At 44.9% G+C, this 21,292-nt stretch overlaps 1 protein-coding gene across 1 annotated transcript in view; it reads right to left on the reverse strand.

Annotated features, from left to right (window-relative positions):
- Positions 1-2,959: 2,959 nt before the first annotated feature.
- Positions 2,960-21,292, reverse strand: part of NUCKS1 (nuclear casein kinase and cyclin dependent kinase substrate 1) — a 33,304-nt gene continuing 14,971 nt past the window's right edge. Inside the window, exons 4-8 of the mRNA XM_088479623.1 lie at positions 21,183-21,241; positions 10,049-10,195; positions 9,400-9,555; positions 4,870-5,016; positions 2,960-4,157 (exon numbers count right to left, since the gene is read on the reverse strand). Of these exons, the coding sequence (XP_088335749.1) occupies positions 3,949-4,157; positions 4,870-5,016; positions 9,400-9,555; positions 10,049-10,195; positions 21,183-21,241 (718 nt within the window). The 3' untranslated portion in view covers positions 2,960-3,948. The remainder of the gene's footprint in view (positions 4,158-4,869; positions 5,017-9,399; positions 9,556-10,048; positions 10,196-21,182; positions 21,242-21,292) is intronic.

Genomic DNA, 21,292 nt, shown 5'->3' on the forward strand with positions numbered 1-21,292 from the left:
TAATCATAGGTGAAAAGTTATCCCCAGTTTTTGCCAAAGACTTTTCGTACCTGCGAAAAGTTTTCGAAATTGAATATGGGGAGAAGTCAAAAACGGGGAAAACGACATAATCGGCAATAAATTATCGCCGATAACGGCTTTTCGCAGCCTAATTGATTATGGCCCAGAGCCAATTGTTAAAGTGTATTAACGAGCTTCTAAACAGGATAGAGGAATGCCAATCCTCTAAAAAGTGCAATATATAAGGAATACCAGGTAGCGCTTAGTCAAACACTAGTTTTAAATTAGTAAAATCGATAATTTAATAAAATAGTGTATAGTAGATCCAAACAATCCAAAAACATACAAATGTAACAGATATCAATAACGCAGCATTCAGTGGTAGAACACAAATAAAAATCTCATATCCAGTGACACTAAAATGTAATAGCTTAGACCGGTAAATTGTAATATGGTATAGTTCAAAATGTCAGTGTTTAAAAATTAATTGATGCAGCTTTCCTGCTAAGCATGCATGCAGACCCTACTGGCTATAGGAAATACTTTGTAACAGACAAATTTGGCCACAGTCTAAGCAGTATATAGTACAGCCATGGCCAAAAGTTGAGAATGACAAGTATTGGTTTTAACAGTTTGCTGCTTCAGTGTTTAGACCTTTTAGTCAGATGTAATTTTACTTCAGTATAGCATAGTAAGAAGTATTTCATAAGTGTCAAAGGCTTTTATTGACAATTACATTAAGTTTATGCAAAGTATCAATATTTGCAGTTTTGACCCTTCTTTTTCAAGACCTCTGCAATTTGCCCTGGCATGCTGTCACTCAACTCCTGGGCCACATACTGTCAAAAAAAATAATAGGTTAATTGGCTGCTGCTGAAAATTAATCCTAGTACGTATGTGACAACTGTGATTGAGAATAAAGATTAAGACTTATTGGGATGGGTAATCGATGTAAATCATTTTCTGTAAAGCACTACATAAATGCTAATAAAATGTTGAACCAGGGCATTTTGGTCAGCAAGAGCTGCCACCATACACTGAAGTTGCTGAGGTGAACTGGGTTCCTTTACTAGAATTTCATTTTTGTAATTGAGCAAAATATGAAAAGACCAGGTGTTCAAGTACCAAAAACAAGCCATGTTTTGTGCATTGCTTTAATCATGCACATGCGAGTTTATCGATTTTGCTGGGTCGGTAATTATCCCAGACATAACCTGTTGGCAAAACGTGAGTGTTGAGATGGAGAACCAGTGCTCTAGACCAGAGGTTCTTTATAGCACACATTTTAAGGATATCCATGCTTGAGCACAGGTGACAATTAGTATCTCAATTTGATTTAACCATGTGGACATGTATATCCTTAAAATCTGAACTGTAACGGCAGAGTTTGGGAACCTGTTCTGGACAAAAGGAATTATCCAAGAAAGTTAAGGCACAGGTGGCCAAATTAGATAGTTGTAATGTCAACACATGGGATTCATCTCTCCAAAATTGCCTGCAATACCAGCACATTGAGGGGTGTGGCAACAAAATACAGACTTTCAACATGGTCTGAATGTTTGGGTTAGATTTGGCATAGACTGCACTTAGGGTTGGTTTAAAACTGCATGCGACATTCAGACCACACTCCTCGAGGTAGTCTGCTGGTATTGCAGGTAATATTCTAGGGACAAATTCCATTGTGGACAATGTGTTTAGACATTTCATTGAGCTGTATGCATTGAAGCATGCATCTTGAGCATACCTGACTGGTATGAAAATATACATTTTATCTGCAACTAATAATTTATGCGTTGCAACCAGTGACTGGTTGGTCTTTCTTGTATGGTTCATGTGAATAGAACATATATATATATATATATATATATTAGATTTTGCCACAGCTAGCGGTATTGATCAGCTTTAGAGGTATGGAGCAAACCATTCTTAAAAACAGCCATGCACTGAGTAAAGCAGCAATTGCAGTTAGCCTACTAGGATACAGATATTAAACCATGAGTCACAGGTAGTAAACAAGCTAATGAAATTAGAACTGGAGAGGGGAGGGTTAAGGGACTTACTTACCCTAGTCGGGATCTTCATCTGCCGGCCTTCTGGCGTTGGGCTTTCATACGCCGAGCTTAGGTGCAGCGGCATTACATACAGATTCTGACACTACATCAGTGTTCAATCCCCTATTTACCTATGACAGTGGTACCCAAACGGTGTGCTGTGGCACCCTAGGGTACCTTGGGACACTTTCAGGGGTGCCTCGGGTTGGTGGTCCAGCACCAAATCAAATTTATGGTCAATCTAATGTAAATATGTGTACAAACAGAAGCGCAAACCTGTTCACCACCACATAACTGAATTTAAGGATGACCAGTAAGCACAATTCACTTCACGTTTTTTTTCCCCCCAGAGTTTGACTTTTGGCTTAGGGGTAGCGCAAAAACAATTCTAATACTCTAGAGCACCGTGGTTCAAAAAAGTTTGGGAACCACTTACCTAGGAGCAAATTATTTATATTTATATATATATATATGCATCTATATCCTGTCACTGCACATTTGCTCCAATTGATTACAGCAGGGGATATACCACAAAATGCCAATGTAAAAACATTTTCTTCCTAAACAGGTGTATTTTGCTCAAGGTGCAGCAGATTTGAATATGCCAACAGTTTTCAAAGCCCTCCTGGTATCAAACCTCTCCGAATTATAAGACACTTTAATTTCAACCATGAGGCAAGTCAGATTTCAGATATAATACATTCATATATACAGCAGATAGGGCTAAGAAAAGGAGGAACAAACAAAATAACCCCACTCCTCACACACAAATTTACCATTCTTTAGAGTTTAACTTTACAATAAGCAAATCCTAACAGAAGTCAATGGTCCTGGATCAACAGCCTGCACAACATTAACACCACATAGTATAGCAATGTTCATCACAACAAAAAAGGAAAGACTCATGATAACAGTTCACTTTCAACTTTTATCAGATGGCTTCCAACAATTAAAAATTACATGTTTGCTTACATTATGTATTTTAACAATTTTCAGACTTATATACATATCTTTTAGTCAATACCATCCAAGCTGTCAATGCAAATGTAACGCACGTGACTAGAGAATACCTGGGTGTGCAGAAAAGGTCAGGGTAATAGAAACCTCAGCAAAGGCCTGCAATACATTGTTGCGTGGCACAGCACCTTAGAGCTTACAACTGTTAAAAAGATAGAAGCTTTGTTGGACTTCATTTTTTTTTTTTTTTTTAAAGGAACTGAAATTAGTATTCAATGCCTTTAAAAAAAAATAAAAATTAGCAATGTCTGAAAATAACAGGAAAAACACAAACCATTAAGAACATGCCAATACATAGGACATTAGTGTCACTGTTTTAGGCCAAAATAGGTGGGGAGAAAATTAAGAAAATAAAAAGGGTTGGTGAGCTTCCCATTCGTGAAAAGGGAGCAAAATAACCCATTACTACTACTAAACAGCATTCTACTCTCCAGATTACAAAAACTCCTATCACTAAAGTTGTATCCAATAATGTAAAAACAAAAAAAACAAACAAAAAAAAAAAGGACATAGAAAGGATTGAGGGGATAACAAATCTTCACAATGCAAACTTATTTAAAAAAAAAATGTGCATGGCTTTATTTCAAACTGGCGATGGGAACGACCAACCATTACCCTCAACAAATGGCAAAAGGTATTACCTTCTGCTGGATAAAATAAAAAAATGCATTTGTAACTCTTAAACAGAAATTAAAAGACAGAGTTGGAGATGAATAAGTCAAGCAATAGCCTTTCATGTTCTAAAACCAATCTGTCCATCTGTTTTTTTTTTTTTTTTTTGGTGGTTTTTTTTTTAATCTTTTGTTTGTTTTTTTTAATAAAATCTCCCCAAACAATCACCCTCACACCCTAACCCCCCAACCCACCCCAAACACAAGGTTTAGTCTTCTGTGGACTGAGCTTCTTCATCAGATGCCTCTTCACCAGACTTTTCTTGCAGAGGGCTGGACGATTTCTTCTCTGGCGGTGGGGTCTCTGGCTCATCATCTTCCTCTTCCTCCTCAGCTTTGGGCGACTGAGATTTTTCCTTTGATGCTTTTGAGGCTGCAGTGCGACTCTTTCCTTTAGCCTTCACTGGACTGGGTGTTACTGCAGGAAGAACTTTACATGAATATAACATGCCGACTATTTAGTTATTACAGTTACCACCTGAACAAGTACCATGTTCTTCTCCTATAGTGGTCAATTAGGTCTGTAGAAAATAAACTGAATACAGACAGTCATTTTGCATAAATCAATTTAAGTATGATGTATTGTCTTCACCATGAGCCCAATTACAGTATGTATACAATCCCCTAGAACCAGTAAGAAAGGGAACTGCTTTCCCCTATGGAGGCAGCTTTTTTGGCTGCAGCATGCTTGTCATGTCAATATAGGTGAACTATGTGTGGAGGTGTCTCCATTGAGTGTTCTATTCACAGTGCTACAGATGGAAAACAAACTCTGCTCTTAAATGATACTTTAGTAAAAGTAAAATATATTACAATGCAAAAAGATAATCTTCAAACCAAGCTTTAACAAAAGTCACAGCATTGTTTTAAGAAAACCAATTAGTCTTGCAGATGAGCAAAATGTAGGGGAGCAGTATCACATTCTTTGGAAGAGAAAGTGGAGACATTGCCCAATAGGTTTCTGCCATTCTGTAGACTGCTTCATAAATGATAGATAGAAGCAGATTGTTTGCTATGGGCAGTTTCTCCACTATAGCCCTAAGGTTTGAACATTTCCCTCTGCAGTCTTCAAATGATATTATAAAAGCAGAGAAAAGGACAACTAGTTGCTGCAGACACAGAATCCTCACCTGTAGCTTTTAGCCTGGGCTTGGGTACTTTTTTCTGTTTCTTCTCTGGCAGAGGTTTTTTCACGATTTTCTTCTTCTTCTTTGATCGACCATAATCACTATCATCATCATCTTCCACCATGAAATCTTCATCACTGCCAGAATCCTCTGGAAGAAAAAAAAAAGCAGAAGTGTTAAAACAACTCTAGTTTTCCGATTACAGTATATGAAAAGGAGAGTTATGGTAAAACGTATCTTTGTTAATCCTCTTCGAAGTCCATAGGGTCCACAGAGAGAATGGGGGTGTAGGTGAAACCTTGAGGACTGGACACCAACAGCAAAGTTTTTCAATCCCAGGATGCTCCGGTCCTTCCCCCATACCCCACCCACAGCCTGAGGGCAACTCTGTTTTGTTAACAAGCCCAAGGGAGAAGGAGAAGAGAGAAGGAAAGCTGGTACACTGAAGAATCACACTCGCACAGAAAAGGAAACAAGTGACCAAGAGAAGAAACCCATAGAAGCCAGGAGCGTCAGGGCGGGTGCCCTGTGGACTTCGAAGAAAAGAGTTAAAGTTAAGTTTTACCACAACTTTTCTTCAGGGTCCATAGGGCTCCACAGGGAGACAAATGAGGTTGTTCCAAAGCAGTTCAAGGGCAGATACGCAGGAAAACCCTACGCCCAAAAGGAAGGTGTGGACAGACGAGGTGGCTGCCCTGCGTAGCTGTTCAGCTGAGGCGCCACGCCAGGCTAACCACGAGGGACCCAGAGAGCAAATACTGTAGCCAGCACAGGAAGCCCAGACTGCGTGTAAGCCTGTGAGATAGTAATGCGAACCCATCTGGCCAGCGTTAGCTTACAATCCCTTAGGTAGGTGTGAAAATCTGGTAGAGGAGCAACTTTGCACTAGAAGCATAAGGACAGAGCAAAGGTGTACTTTCAGAGATGCTAGGCGGTTGCCTAGATCTAATGCAGCCTGCAGAAAGGAAAGTATTCTAGCAACCTTAAAAACTTAAGGGTCATAGTTTCTAGGAGCACACCATTGGAAATGTATGCCATATTCGGTGATAAATTCTGTCTGAGGCAGATTTACGTGCTGAGCATGGTCTGGACCACAGCTGGAAAATCCCTTAAAAGGGATGTCTCAAGAGCCAAGTCGTTAAAGACAGACCTGTTTCGGGGTCCATGTTTACATCCGGACCTAGCCAGTCTACTTATAGAGGAACGTTTACGGAGAGACTATGAAGATCGGAGTACCAATGGCATCTGGGCCAAGCCAGAGTTATCAACAGGACTGTACCCCCTTCCTGCTTGAACTTCTGAAGAACTCGAGTAAGCAGGGACATTGGGGAAGAGAGGTATGCCAAATGGAAGGTCCATTTTACTGACAAGGCGTCCACAAAGGCTGCGTCGGGATCCCTTGTCCTGGTTCCATATACTAGAAGTTTGTTGTTGTGTCTTGAGGCCATGAGTTCCACATCCGGCAGACCCCATTTGTCCACCAGGAGCTGAAAGACTTTTGGATGTAGAGACCACTCACCTACATGCACGTAAAATATGTTTCCCAATTGAGAACTCCCAGGATGAATACCAGAGATGGCGTTCGGTCCATGCGAGATTGTGGGACACTACTTCCCGACTCAGAGTGCCTCCTTGGTAAATTGAGGTAGGCCGTGGCATTGTCGGACAGTACTTGTACTGGCCTGCCCTGAAAAATATCCTGAGATAGCTCTGTTCCAAAACATTGAATGGTAACTCTGCCTCGACTGGTGTCTAGCAGCCCTGGAAGGAGTGTTGACTAGTCACTATGCCCCACCCTCGGAGGCTTGCATCCGTGGTGAGGAAAACACAGTCCGGGATCAAAAAGGGGCGACCCTTGTCTAAATGGAATGTCTGTAGCCACCAGGATAGGTACAGACAAAACCTCCATGGATAGAAGTAGAAGGGGTAGCTTGTTCCACCTGGAAAGGATCAGGTGTTTAAGGGGCCTGGAGTGAAACTGAGCAAACTCCACCATGTCAAAGGTGGACACCATTGATCCCAATGTCTGCATTGCAGCGTGAAATGACACTCAGACTGCGGAGCTGTCTGCGCACTTGGTGTTTTATTAAGGAGATCTTTGTTGTTAGAAAGACCCTCTAAACTTGAGAATCCAAGAGGGCTCCTAAATGCACCACTCTGAGAAGGTGTCAAGGAAGACTTTCCAGTTGATCAGCCACCCGTGCGTTTGTAGGAAGGCAACTGTTACCTGCAGATGGCGGTGAAGAGTCTCTGGGAAGACGGCCAACAGCAAGAGGTCGTCTAGGTACGGGAGTAGTCTGATCCCTTGAAGACGATGGGAGGCTGCCATGATTTGGTGAAGACACGAGAGGCCAAAAAGGTAGGGCCAGAAATTGTTAATGCTGTTGTAGGATAAAAAACGGCAACATTGCTGATAAGAAGGCGCTATAGGTACATGTTGGCAAGCGTCCTGATTGTCCAGAGACAGCCAGGATAACAGAGCGGAGGGTTTCCATATGAAGCCTGGGCACCCTGATAAACTTGTTCATAGATTTGAGGATTGGCCGATGAGACCAGTTGGGCTTCTGAACAAGGAAAGGGGTGGAATAATTGCCCTTGCCTCGTTGTGAGGAGGGGACCGGAATTATTACTGCTGATCACCTTAGGAAGGATAGAGCATATCCATGGGAGACCACTTCTCTTACCCAGACTGGTCTCCCATAGATATGCTCTATCCTTCCTAAGGTAACCCCCAAGCAGCAGTTCTTTTGCACAGGGCCTCTGATGTGGCCCGACACCAAACGTGGGCAAATTGAAGAAGTTGGCCTGCCACCCTGGGAGCCCCAAGGGAGAGGCCCGCCCAATCAGGCTGTAGGGTTGTCTTCAGACTTGGTAGGTGGATGTCTAGAAGAACAGGCGTGTTTTGCCCTAGACTTTGAGGACTTGGCTGATGCCTGCTGCCGTGGAAAATACTGATCCTTAAGCTTGAGGGTGAAAGGACCCAGTGTTCTCCCCAGGCTATTTTCTGCAGGCACATCGCCCGGCAGAAACAGCCTACCGCCCGGCACTTTCCCCCACTGACCCCCGCTGTGGAACGCTGGTCTCTGAAGTGACTGGAGGCTCAAGAAGCCTCCGATCGCTTCAGAGGCAAGCGTTTCCAGTGATGCACTGCGTGGGTGACGTCATGACATCACCCGCGACGTGAGGAGCCTACCCCCGCATCTGCTGGATCTAACTAGATCCAGTCAGTGCGAGGCAACGGGAGTGGGAGCGCGAGCGGCCAGCAAGTAAAGGTAAGTTCTGGGCTGGGACCAGTCTGGGGGCACTGCCTAAAGGGACACTCTTTAAACCCCAGGGGGCACTGCATAATGGGCACAAATACAGGGGGCACTGCATAATGGGCAATTTTGACAGAGCCAGTGGGGGAGCAGCCTGAGACCTGTCGGGCTGGATTGGTAAGGGAGAGACCCCTTTTCCCGGTGCACGCATAATTGCGAAGGCCCCCCACTCGGCTACTTTTTGATGCCACCCAGCTGGAAAAAATTTCTGGCGAGAACACTGGGACCGAAAGGAAGATGCCCAAGGCTTTGTACTATATGTAGAGGGCATGAACGCAGTCTTGGAAACTGCCAAATAGGATATTTTGAGAATAAGGAAGAGACTCCAGAGCCCTTTTTGAGCCTGCCTGCTTTCCAGGAATGGAGCCAAACAATAAGGCGGGCCACTACAGACGTGGCAGATATCCTGGAGACCAGGAAAGCCGTATCCATAGCTGCTTTTCCAGAGTAGGAGGCTGCATCTGATGTGATATGTAGGATAGTTGCTCCCTTGAAGCATAAGGGGGAAATGTCTGTTCTAGGGCCAGACCCAACTCTCAATGGCTTTTGCCACCCAGGCTGTAGCAGGACGAGTAATAGCACCTGTAAGAGCATATGGATTTGCAACAAGCCTCTTTAAGCTTATCTATAGTCTGTCAAGGAAGTGGCATTCTTAAACAGATGTGTTACATGATAATCCACTGCTGGGGGAACTACCCATTTAGTGCAATCCCTAGCCGGAAGAGGGTAAAAGGATCTTAAACATTTTGGAATTTGAAACCTTTTACCAGGCATATTCCATGCTTCCCTCACTCTGATCAGATGTGGTCGTTTTAGGAGCAGGTTTTTCAGCTTCTATTTGTAAAATAGATTTTACAGCTTTAATTTGGAGGGTTTGTCTCACCTCTTGAGACAGTGTGTGGGAGGTCTGAGTCTTCTGCCTCCCCAGATGATATATCAGAATCAGATAACTGGGAAGATAACAGCACGTTTAGTAGGTAAAGGCTTTTCCTTTTGCTGAAAAACTAGGAGGTATTAGCCAAACTTTGTACTGAGGTAGACAGTACACCGTTTAGAAGCTCTCACCTTTAAACAGTGGCTTCTTTTTAAAGAACACGAAAAGTGTAACAAATTGAACATTAGCTCAGAACAGGGGTGAAATAACCTATCCGTTGAGGTTAACACATCAGTTTGGAAAGGGTCCACAGTAAAAACAAGCCAGTGCCTTTTAACTCACTCTCAAGAAATTGTGCTTCGTCTTCCTCCTCTTGCTCCTCATCCTCACTGCCAGCATCTCCCATCAACATTTCCCTCTGTTTGGAGACTGCCTTGGATGCAGCTTGCCTTTGCTGGCGAACATTTTTACGTTGTTCCTTTTCATCATCACTGTCATCTAATGCAAAAGCCAAAAAAAAAAATTATATTAAAATATATATATATATATATATATATATATATATATATATATATATATATATATATATATATATATACATATATACATATATACACACACACACATTTTGATCAAGGAACCGAAAAGGTGCTAATGTACAGAATTAGAGGAAAGCTATACACTGAAAAATACAAACCTTAAATATTTAATTATGGCTAGGACAAGAGCTAGAAAGAAGAGGCAGCTCTCTTGACAAAAGCATGCAGAAGCAAACAAACAATCTGATAAAATAAATTAAAAGCAGATCAAATTGTGGATACTAGTATTTTGTCATTTCTGCACTGGGTGCATAAACACCTTATTACACAAGTGGGATTACTGTATTCTGCAGTACTGTAGAACATTAAGGGCTATTTAAAACAAACTGCTCCAAGATTTAAATGCTCATGAGAACTTGCAGCTTAGAAAAAAGGAAATCAATCTTTGTTACCTGGAGCAGCCCTCTTCCTTGATTTGGAACCACGCCTCTTTTCAGGTGTAGGCTTTTTGCCCTTTTTACTCTTTTTTGCACTTTCATAGTCCTTATCCGCTTTTCCATCCCCTGCGGCCAAGTCATCATCACTGCCAAAATCCTCTTCTGAAACAGGATTCAGATAATAGAAAATTCTGTTTTAGTCAAATGTTTCACATTTCGAAGACCACAAACCAGTGCTGTGAAGTCAGACAATTTTGGGTGGAGACAGAAGTGTATTGACTTCAGTTTCAAAATTAAAAACAAAAATTTCTATGGAGGGTGAAATTCAATGGTTTTGGGCGTTGAGATAATGGGTGCCTAACTGAGCAATTCAGTTATTTTAGACACCCAAATACAGAGTTTAGCAACGTGTAACAGCTAAACCAGTGTAAGTCCAGTTTAGAGCTCCCAAACACCGAAAAACAAGGACTTTCCACACATTTCTGCTTGCCACCTCAGGGGGCAGCAAGTAGAAATGACACTGGCCATTAGCCTAACAGAGCAACAACTGAATTGATCTATCGGGTGCCAATCATTGACAGCTACTGGTGCAAACATTTGAATTCCCTTTAAGTGTTCACTAATAACGTATGGTATATTTTCATACAGCATATTTGTTCAGGTTTTTGTCCAAGTACATATATTTTGGGGCCTATTAGTCCTAAATGTGTACATAAGCTGATTAAAGAAACTATGTTGCTGTAATTAATACAATTTCTCTAATACACAGCAGAGTGGAAGTAATCTTTATAGGAAATAATTTGGTAATGTAGTTATAAAAAGATTGTAAGCATAGGACTAATAATGAACTTGTTCAGTTAGTTTCCATTTGAAATATTCTTTAGTTTTAAGTTATATCCTGTTTCTTGTAAAAGCATTTCTTTAAATTTGTATAAAATGCAGGGTTGGCGCAAACTAAGTGAATCTTAGCAAAGTTTTTATATTCAGAAGTTTTAAAAATATAATTTTGGGTCCAATTCTGAGTCAGGTGTAAATCGCAGTGTGGACAAAATGATTTAGCATACTGCACCAAAGCAATCGGCGACTGCACATGTGCCAAATCAGACTTCAGCAGGTGGACAGAGTTGGCTAGTGTGTACGGATAGAAGCATCAATCTGCTGAACACGATCCATTTAATGGGCGTTTCTGGGCAGTGACCAAGCGATCACACAGAACTGATCCGTCTCATGTGTGTCGGCAAACTGCAGGGCTCATTTTGCAGTACGCGGACAGTGATGGGACATGTGTTTCAGACTGCTCTTTTGCACCCAGCATGGGGTTGGTGTAAGCACTAAGGATGACTTTTGCAGAAATAACAGTAGGCGACACAGGCACATGCAATTGCACAGATTTTTAGTATACACAGCTGAATTCTTGCATTGACAAAATGTAGTAAGCATGTATCTGCAGCCGGATTGAAAGGAGACTGAAAAAGCATCAGATTCCGAATTAGCCCCTTAATGTTCAAATCACTTCAAGTAGCTTTATTTACATTGTGATTAAATTATTAAGATGCATTGTGCTACCCTTTTACTACAGTAAATTTGTTATTAACCAATGCATAATATGCATTTGCCATTCATGGAGTCGGAATAAAAGGTTTGGCATGCAGATGGTACAGCCCTGCCACATACTGTAAGTCATGAACAGCTTGATTCAAAAGAAAATTGACAAGTCACTGATATTTATGCATCACTAAAGTTAAGACATGGGACAGAAAAATATTGCTTTCCTAAAAGCAGACAAGAATCACAATGCAGCCAATATAAAAAAAAACCCGAACTTAAACGTATATTAATATAGGTATACAGTTAATCAAAACAGCAGTAATCACGAGACAATACGGGTGTTGCGGCCAAGTGGAGGTAGACGGAGTTGCAGCGCATGAGTCTTAACCACTTGCCTGGCACGGTCGTATTAGATACCACACCAAGCTGGGCTTTCCCTGACATGGTCGTATCTAATACGACTAGTCAGAAACGTACACTAGGCGGCTGTTGGAAGCTAATCTTCCAGCAGCCGCCTACATCAGAGGGACCTTCTGGTCCCTCTGCAAGCGTGGCTGCCTCTCATGATCACTGCTGGCCACAGTGATCGGGCATCGTTGGCAACCCCCTCCCATGGAAGCAGCAGCCGCTGCTGTGACCTGATCACTGTGGCCAGCAGTGATCAGGCAGCCGGCTCCACCCCCTTCAGTAAAAAGCAGTAGTGGAGCTATGTATCCGGGCCACCCTCCCGCTGCGGCTCCAGAACTACAGTGATCACTGTGTGTGAAGAAGCAGCAGCCGCTTTGTATCCGGCCCGCCAGCGGGACACACTCCCGCTGTGGCTCCGGAACTAGTGTGATCACTTATGTACAGGAAGCAGCAGCCGCAGCTCTGGCTGCTGCTTCCATGCGCCCCGCAGACTCCGTCCAGCCTCAGAGGGAGGAGTGTGTGTGGTATATATGTGCCTAAACAGGGGCAGATATGTATCTGTATATATCGAACATGTATATTGATAGCCATCACAGAGCCTGATTAGGGATGGCAACCGACCATCGATTGTTTGCAAACCATCGATGGTTGACTGAAAACAAGTCGTTTGCCATTACTGGTGGCCATCAATGTTGCACCATCAATTGCAACCCTCGATCAATGTTTAGGAAACATCGGCAGTTGTGGTCTACACAGATATCAACCAATCGCTAAACAATTGATGGCTTCTAATGATGATTGTATCATTGATGGTACAGCTGTCAATGGCTATCACTACAGTATAACAAAAATTGCTATTTTTGTTATACTTTGTTTAAAAAAATATATTTTCTCAAATAAAATAGTGATTGATAATTTTAAACTTATGTTCTTGACCTAATTCAATAAAAAAACACCGACAATTTTGGAGCGCGGTTTTTGGAAAAATAGTCACTTAAGTGGTTGAAACAGACGCTTAGTACTGCTAGCTCAAAAACAGAAGTAAAATAAAAGCTTGGTGTGTCTGAATCCTGCCACACCAAACGAACTGAATGCCTGTGGCCGGGATATATGTGGAGGATGACCAGAGGCATCCTGGGAGCTGACCACTTAACCGTTTGGTTCCTGGATCTCTCTAACCACATTATCCGCATGGTACCCCTGTGGATACTGAAAGAAAAATTTCAATATGGAATAAGTAAGGCCTTGTTCGTGTCTGAAGGAGGGCCTGTGCAGAAAAACTGGTGGGGCGTGTGCCGAAGAAATGAGAGGGCGTACCGTGAGAGACCGCTGCTCTTACCCAAGCATCCGTGGTGGTTTGACACCAGCACTGGGCGAACTGAAGTCGGCCTCCCACTCTGGGATACCCCAGAGGGAGGCCCGCCCAGTCAGGCTGAGGATTTATCCTCTGGTTTACCAGCAGCAGGGAGTCTTGTGCTCCAGGCCTGTTTCTTCGGTTTGGCGGTTTTCTTGGTTTGGCGACTGTCTAGGAAAGGACTGTCCTTTGGGGCTTTCCTTGGGGACGAAAGGACCTAAAGGAAGAGGTTCAAGGCTTTGAAGAAGCAGATGCTGAAGGCAGAAATGCTGATTTTTAAGCTGCCAACAATCTTGTCCATGTCTGGACCAAACAAGATCTCCCCATTGCAGGGCAAGCCTTCCAGGCCTCTCAGAATCAGTATCCGCTCTCCAAGAGCGCAGCCAAAGACTACGGCGAGCAGACAAAGCTGCAGTCGAGACTCTGGAGGTCAGTAGACTGGTATCTACAATATATGCAGCCGCATCTCGAATGTGACCCCCCCCCCCCCAATGACACTAGATCCCCAGTAGCATCTGCGGGAAAGGAGTCCTCAAGTGCATCAGCCCAGCTCTATATAGCTTTAGCTACCCATGAAATAGCCATGGACGGGCGGGCAACAGCCCCTGAAAGAGTAAATAGTTTTCAGGCAAGTTTCCACTTTCCTATCTGTATGATCCTTTAAGAAATGGAAGGCATAGGTAACGTAGCACTCTTAATTCAATGTGTAACATGGGAATCCACCGCAGTGGGTGATTCCCATTTTTTACAATGAGCCTCAGGAAATGGGTAACATTAGGCCAAACGTCTCTGAGAATGATTACAGCCTGGCAATCGCCTGGTAAGAGTTGTCAGTTGTTCAACTAGCTGATCTGACAGAGGGAATTCTGCGGAAGTCGCCTTTATTCGTTTAAACAGAGGGTGCTTGGATTGAGGGGCTGGCTAGTCATTCTCTATTACTAAGACGGATCCGACAGCTCACACCAAAGCAGGAACAACAAGAGATATGGTAAGAACTTACCTTTGTTATCTGTTTCTACGAAGTCCATAGGGTCCACAGGGTTGACCTTGGGGGTATAGGTTGGGAACGAAATCCGGGCACCACGCAGTTAAAGCTTTTAGCTCCCAGGATGCACTTGGGTCCACTCTCCCTATAAGCCCACCCCCAAGCCAGAGGCACCTCAGTTTGTAAGTAGCCAAAGGCCAGAGGAGAGAAAAAGAGAGAAAACTGGAACACTCAACTATACTCACAGAAATGGGAGACGGAAAACCGGTGACCAGCCACACAGCCCATTTGAAGCCAGGTGCGTCAGGGCAGGCGCCCTGTGGACCCTATGGACTTCGCAGAAACAGAGATAACAAAGGTAAGTTCTTACCATATCTTGTTTTCTACTTCAGGGTCCATAGGGGGTCCACAGGGTTGACCTTGGGGATGTCCCAAAGCAGTTCAACCAAGGGAGGGGATGCTCCTGTGCTGAGAGGAGAATCCGCCGCCAAAAAGGAAGCATCCTGAGAGGCAAAGGAAACCAAAGCCCAGAACCTTAAAAAGGTGTGGACAGAAGACCACGTGGCCACCTAGCAAGGCAAAACAGCCAAGGCGCCACCGCGAGCCACCCACGAGGGTTACATGGCCCGAGGAAAAACAAGCATCAACAACAGAAAGGCCTACCCATGGGTAGGCCCCTGAAGAAGACATACGAGGCCGTCCAGCCAACATTTGGCCACAGGCCGGCCATCCTTTCCTGTTAAAACCAGAAATCTCAGACCACCAATAAGGAGTCCGATTTCCGTCAGGAACTTGAACGGATCACATAAATCCAGAGGCCGGACCACAGTCAATGAGGCCACACCAGCCGAGAGGACTGGGGACTGAATGGCCGCACCATAAGTTCCAGAATAATATGGAACCTAAAAATCACTAAGAAGAAACACAGGGTGAGAGCAACTCACACCCTGACAAGATGCCCTCCAGAAGAGGGAGCCACATGAGAACGCTCCCAATTCCGACACTCACCTGGTTGATATAAACTCCCTGAGAGAAAGAGAAAGCCAAAGCAATAGACCATGTAATGGCTATCACAACCCGCGGTTCCATTAACTTTCCACGGAGTTAACGAAGAACCACTACTAACTCCCAAGGAGTCCCTAGGGAGGACAAATGGAGGCATAATCCAGAAAACACTCCAAAGGATGAACTGGATACCAGAGTGGAGCAATTCCATATCTTAATCATACTGACAGTGTAGAGATCCGCACTGTCAGGAAGGCCAGGCCGAGGGTGAAACCCAAGCCAGCAGGAAGGAGTGCCAGAATATCTGGAAATCCTGGACACCAGAGGATCGTATCAACAGGTATAATACCATAAGAATTATGGCTGCCATAGTTTGTGGTAGGTCCCAGCAAAAGCTGATCCATGTGCTCTAATCATTCCAACAATGACAAAGCCAGGGAAGCCGTAAGACCACTGTAGGGACGCAGTCAAAGACAAACGACCCAGGTCCAAGGCAAACCCCAGGACCCTGAGACAACAGGTCTGGGCAGTGAAGCATCAGGAATGGAGTATCGATGGAGAGACTCCGAAAAACCAAGTACCCCTGACATCTGGGGCAATCAGAAGCCACCAGCAGGAAAGCATCTCCGTCTCGATTGAAACACTTCCCTCGAGGAAGAATGGAGACCGGAGAACACAGGTACACAAATTGTTAGGAACCACTTCACTGACAAAGTCACTGAAGGTTGCTTCAGAATCCCCAGAGTTGGACTGCAACACCATAGTGTGAGAGTCAGAAGGCCACTTCAGGAGGGCGCTCCCCCCCCCCCCCTGCTCATCAGGAGATGAAACCTCTCTTGGGGAAGAGACTAGACCCCGGGATGCACGTCGTGACGGCTGAGGACTCCCGATTCCCAATGGAGAGCACCTGAAATGAACACTGTCGAGATGGTCGGGAGGAGACCCTCAGACAATGTCCGAATGTACGACATACCTGACATTGCCACCCAACGAACAGTATTGCTAAAAAGGAAGCCACTGTTCTGACCCTGTCAGACTGAACTTTTTCAGGTTCACCGGGAAACAAGGGCTATGCCAGAGTGAAGGCCCAAGACAGGCTAAAGTTCCAACAAGTTAATTGACAGGGTGGAATCGACGGACATCCAACTGCACTGAAATGGATGCGAACCAGACACTGTCATTAGCAAAGAATACCCAGGACGAGATGGTCACCCGAAAAGGGACCGACTTGCCTCCGGGGAGAGCATCATCGTTTGAACAGTGAGCAGACAGAAAAAACTTGTTCCATCTGGAGATAAGCCAATTATGGAAAGGCCTGGAATGGAACTAAGCCCATTCCACCCTTCCAAAGGCAGACACTGAATAGTGGACCATGCATCCCAGAGTGTAAAGACATATGTCGACTGCGCAGACATCCATGTACTCCTAATGGAAGAGTGGAGATGCCGTCTTACGCCAGAAGAATTCTCAGATTCTGAGAATCCAGCAGGGCTCCTAGGTGAAGAATACCCAGAGAGGGATGCAGGGAGGACTTTTTCCCCATTGATTAAACGTCTGCACCCTGAAGAAGCCACAGTCAACCTGACTCGGCTGTAAAGTACCCCGGTGATCCTGCTAAGAGCAGGAAGCCAATCAGGTACAGGAGCATTGGGATATACTGAACAGAAGAACTGTCAGAAAATCCAAAACGCTGGTAAACCTCTGTGGGGTTGAGGCAGAGCCCGAAAAATCGTAAGTGCTGTGATACAGCAAACCTCAGTCCATGCTGAGGCAAGGTCTCTGTAAGTACCCGTAGGCACGCGTCCTGTATATCCAGTGATACCATAAAGTCCCCAGGTTCCAAACATAGTATGATGGAGCATAGGGATTGCCTCCTGAGCCCAGGTAGCTTTAGGAACTGGTTCAGGGAATTGAGACAGAATAGGCCAAAGAGGACCATTCAGTCACCGCACCAGAAAGAAAGCAGAACAACCAGTCCCTCGCTGAGAAAGTGGGGATGGACCAATTAGCTCCGCTTACCGCAACAACTGTATAGCTTTCTGGATTTGTAAGGCCCTGTTCGGGTCCAAATAAGGGCCTGCGTACCATCACATGGAAATAGGCCGCCTGAGCAAAGAGAGGGCGTACCCTCCTACCCACATAGCCGCGGAAACTAAACACTAGTACCGGGCGAACTGAGAAAATCGCCATCTCCCAGTGGTAGGCCTGTCTCGTCAGGCTGACGATATATCCGTAGGTTCAGAAGCAGGATCGGCTGGCAGTCCAGGCCTGCTCGGTACTGGATATGTCGGCCCTTGTAAAGGCCGACAGTCTATGAAGAAACAGACCTTTAGGCTGACCCAGAGGACAAAAAGACTTAATAGACTTAGTCTGAGGCCCTGTAGTGGGCATAGATGAAGGCGGGAAATTTGTACTGCCACTGTCAAGGTCAGGACCCAACAAGATCTACCCTATAGATGGTATCTGCACCTCTGCATTCCCAGAGCGCAGCCATAGGGTATTACGGAGGATACCGTCGCAGCCGGAACTCTGAAAGTTAGGAGACTGGTATCCAATATAGGCATGTCCACCTATGACAACTGCATATATTATGTGAGCGACCAAATACATTTGAACCCCAGACGTGTTGGAGGGGAAAAAACATTACAAATGCATCAGCTCAGTATGCAATAGTATTAACCAACCATGCTATAGCCATGGTAGGATGGGTAACAACCCCTGAAAGCAAGTATACTGATTTCAGGCAGAGTTACCACCTACGGATCAGAAGAATCCGACCACGCAGGAATGGGATGCGTAGTAACGTCTGTAATCCGATGAGTAACACGCCCATCCACCCCAGGAGGGGCTCGTGATGACCCTCAGGGAATTTGGGACAGGAGGCCAAACACTGTTGTAATACCTCATATCTGGCAACAGCCAGAGTCCTGCCATGCGATCCACCCGCTAGTCAACAAAAGGGAACCAGAAGGCACGTAATACTGAGGGTGTATGATACAGGTGCAGATCAACATTCACTCTAACCAGAATGGACCTACCAGCCCTAAAGCAGGGATAATAATACTTGAAATAGGCTTCCCCCCGTATAAGAGGGAAAGAGCCCAAAACAGTATCCAGTTCACGGCAGAGCCAACTGGGAAGTAACCACAGGGCGTCAACCACACCAATTTGCATTTCGTAGAAAAACGACATCCACCCAGGGTGGCTGTTGTGGTAATCCCTGCAAGGGGCATGACAGACTATTGTGACACCAGGGAGAATTCATATACTCGAAAAACCCCAGCAGGGAGCGATAGTCTGTGTCACAGGGGAAGAGTGCAAGAAACTGCGAGATACCCTCAGATGAAAAAGGGCAGTATGGTGAAGTAACCCCAAGTGAGGTACAACAATGGGGCCCGCCCGGCTATCCGCAATTAAGAAGATCCCGAGAAAACAAACCACCCAAGGGGTTGTAAAAGGGGCCGGCACCCGATGACGCCACATACAGAACCCACTAACACCTGCAGCACATGGCTTGCAGGATAGTAAAAATGGGTGCAGTATAACGCTCTATCTCCTGGTCAGATATCTGACCAAGCCTTGCGATCAAGCAGCGCTATACTGGTCCTGACTGATACTAAAATTAAGCTGCAGGGACCCATTTTCAGCGTATGCAACACACAGTTCCACTCAAAATATGGCAACGTGCAGCACGCAACAGTATGTGACAAACCTCACAAATATTAACAAGTATATAAATGTGAGGTCTCAGAACCACCCCAAGCACAGCTGTATTAGGGCAGATAAGGAAAAGGGATAGATATACACTGACAGGTGAGAGAAGTACAGTCAGCACTAGCATAAGTCACATACAATGCAAATATACACATATATACATAAACATGTCATAATATACTGCACTATTACCCTGCATGCAACTTACCCAGATTCAGTGTCTGGGAAGGCTACAGCGCTGTGTACACTGACCTGATGGTGAGGTACGCAGGGGAACTGGACCAACTGCCATCTCCGGAGATTTCTGCTGCACCACAAAGAAATGGCCGCTGGAGACCTCAGAAGAAGCGTGGCCCGCGGAGGAAGCAGCTCAGCGACGCCAGACTATAGATACTGAAAGGCGCGCTGAGCTGAGGGGAGGAGCCGCTGTAACAGGGAAGGCTGCCTCCCCTGGCTGGCTATTAACCCCCGGGACGCCGGCTCCCTACACCGAACACCAAGTCCCTGGTGGTCTAGTGGACACACGGGGTATGGGGGGCCCGCCGCCACTGCCGGCGCCTCCGGTTTCTGGGGACAGGACTGCATTTCAAATGCGCGGATCACCGCAAGCGGTGAGATCCCGCTGAGATCCCCAGATCTGTACTGGCGTCTCAGCGCCAGCGGGGTCACGGAGCGGCAGCTTAGACGTCCTATGGACAGTCTGACGCTGCCGCTCTGAAGAATCCAAAGTAAAAATAAACTTTGTCCTTTAGAAAAAATAAAGCTTAGGGGTTGCTAATTAGCTCCCCACTGCACTAAACGGTGACCCGACTCCGGCCGGGCACCAACTTAAACTGAGGTGCCTCTGGCTTGGGGGTGGGGTTATAGGGAGAGTGGACCCAAGTGCATCCTGGGAGCTAAAAGCTTTAACTGCGTGGTGCCCGGATTTGGTTCCCAACCTATACCCCCAAGTTCAACCCTGTGGACCCCCTATGGACCCTGAAGTAGAAATTAATTTTAGACAGTCTCCACCTCCTGTAGAGGGGAGTAGGTGTTAATCAGGAATCTCAGTCATCAGATGACATCTCAGACTCAGCTGTGTGGATTGTGATGACAACACAGTACATTTAACAGGCATTAGGGGTTTCTCACCCTGCAACATGGTCTGAAGGGCAGTAGGGGAAGTCGCCAGGCTCTGCACTGAAGTAGATAAAACGGCAACCCATGGTGAAGGCACATGGAGTCTGCATAGCTGAAAACAGCAGACAACGCTAAGCAGCCCGCGATGGAAGCTAGGACGGGAAAAAAAGCAGCCCAAGGGGGCTCCTGTACAGGTGCCGGGGGGTTTGAAGTGCCTGGTGGATTATAACACCTCACACACAATCCATCCTGAACCAAATCCTCTGCGCTTAAACCTGCAGCACAGTCTGCAGGATAGCAGAATGAGTGCAGAAGTGTGTTGTTACCCTTGTCCCTGCCAGACATATCTTCAGAGTAAAGCAACACACTATGGTGGCACTGGGTATAATGCAGCTACAAGTATGTACCAGTAGGTGAGCACTATACTTGTCCCGTCTGATGCTTGGGTAAGCTGCAGGAGCACACTGCAACTGTTACAAGAGTTGGCCACGGTGTTCCAAAAATTGTAAATGTGGAAATCCCTTTTGGATCTCAAGTTTGCTGGACAAAAAAAACCCCAATCATACCCAAGCAAAAAAACAAAACAAAACACAACACTCTAAAACAAACATATGCGATCCGGTTGATATTACAGTTTTGAAGTCTACTGTACAGTTTATATCGCAGCATAAGTGGGTAGTTTATTGTCTCATGTAGTTTTGTTCATCGTAAGTTAAAAAAAAAAAAAAAAAAAAAGTCTAAATTATCACTGTTCATACAGTTAATGACAATGCATGGAAGGTAACCACTTTAAAGATATTCTAGCCACAAGTAGGACTTTATCAATAATAAAAAAAAACACCACATTTTAAGCATCCAAACATAGAAAAGGGAAGTCACGCAAAACAATCAGAAGGAATAGTTCCCGACAGGTTGTGAAACAAAACGGCTTTAAAATACGCATCAATGGGGTGATATAGAAAGGGTCTCCTACTTAGCAGCTAGGCCAGCAACAAAATGAATCATGTGTAATTTACCTGCCGAGTCATGCTCTTCTTTTTTGGTTTTCTTGACCTCTTTCTCATCCGAACCCTCACTGTTTTTAATAGAAAAGACCATGTAAAAGTTAAACTTTTTGGCATATAAG

Source organism: Taudactylus pleione, unplaced genomic scaffold (genome assembly GCF_031769625.1).
Source record: "Taudactylus pleione unplaced genomic scaffold, aTauple2 ptg000242l, whole genome shotgun sequence".
Taxonomy (NCBI): domain Eukaryota; kingdom Metazoa; phylum Chordata; class Amphibia; order Anura; family Myobatrachidae; genus Taudactylus; species Taudactylus pleione.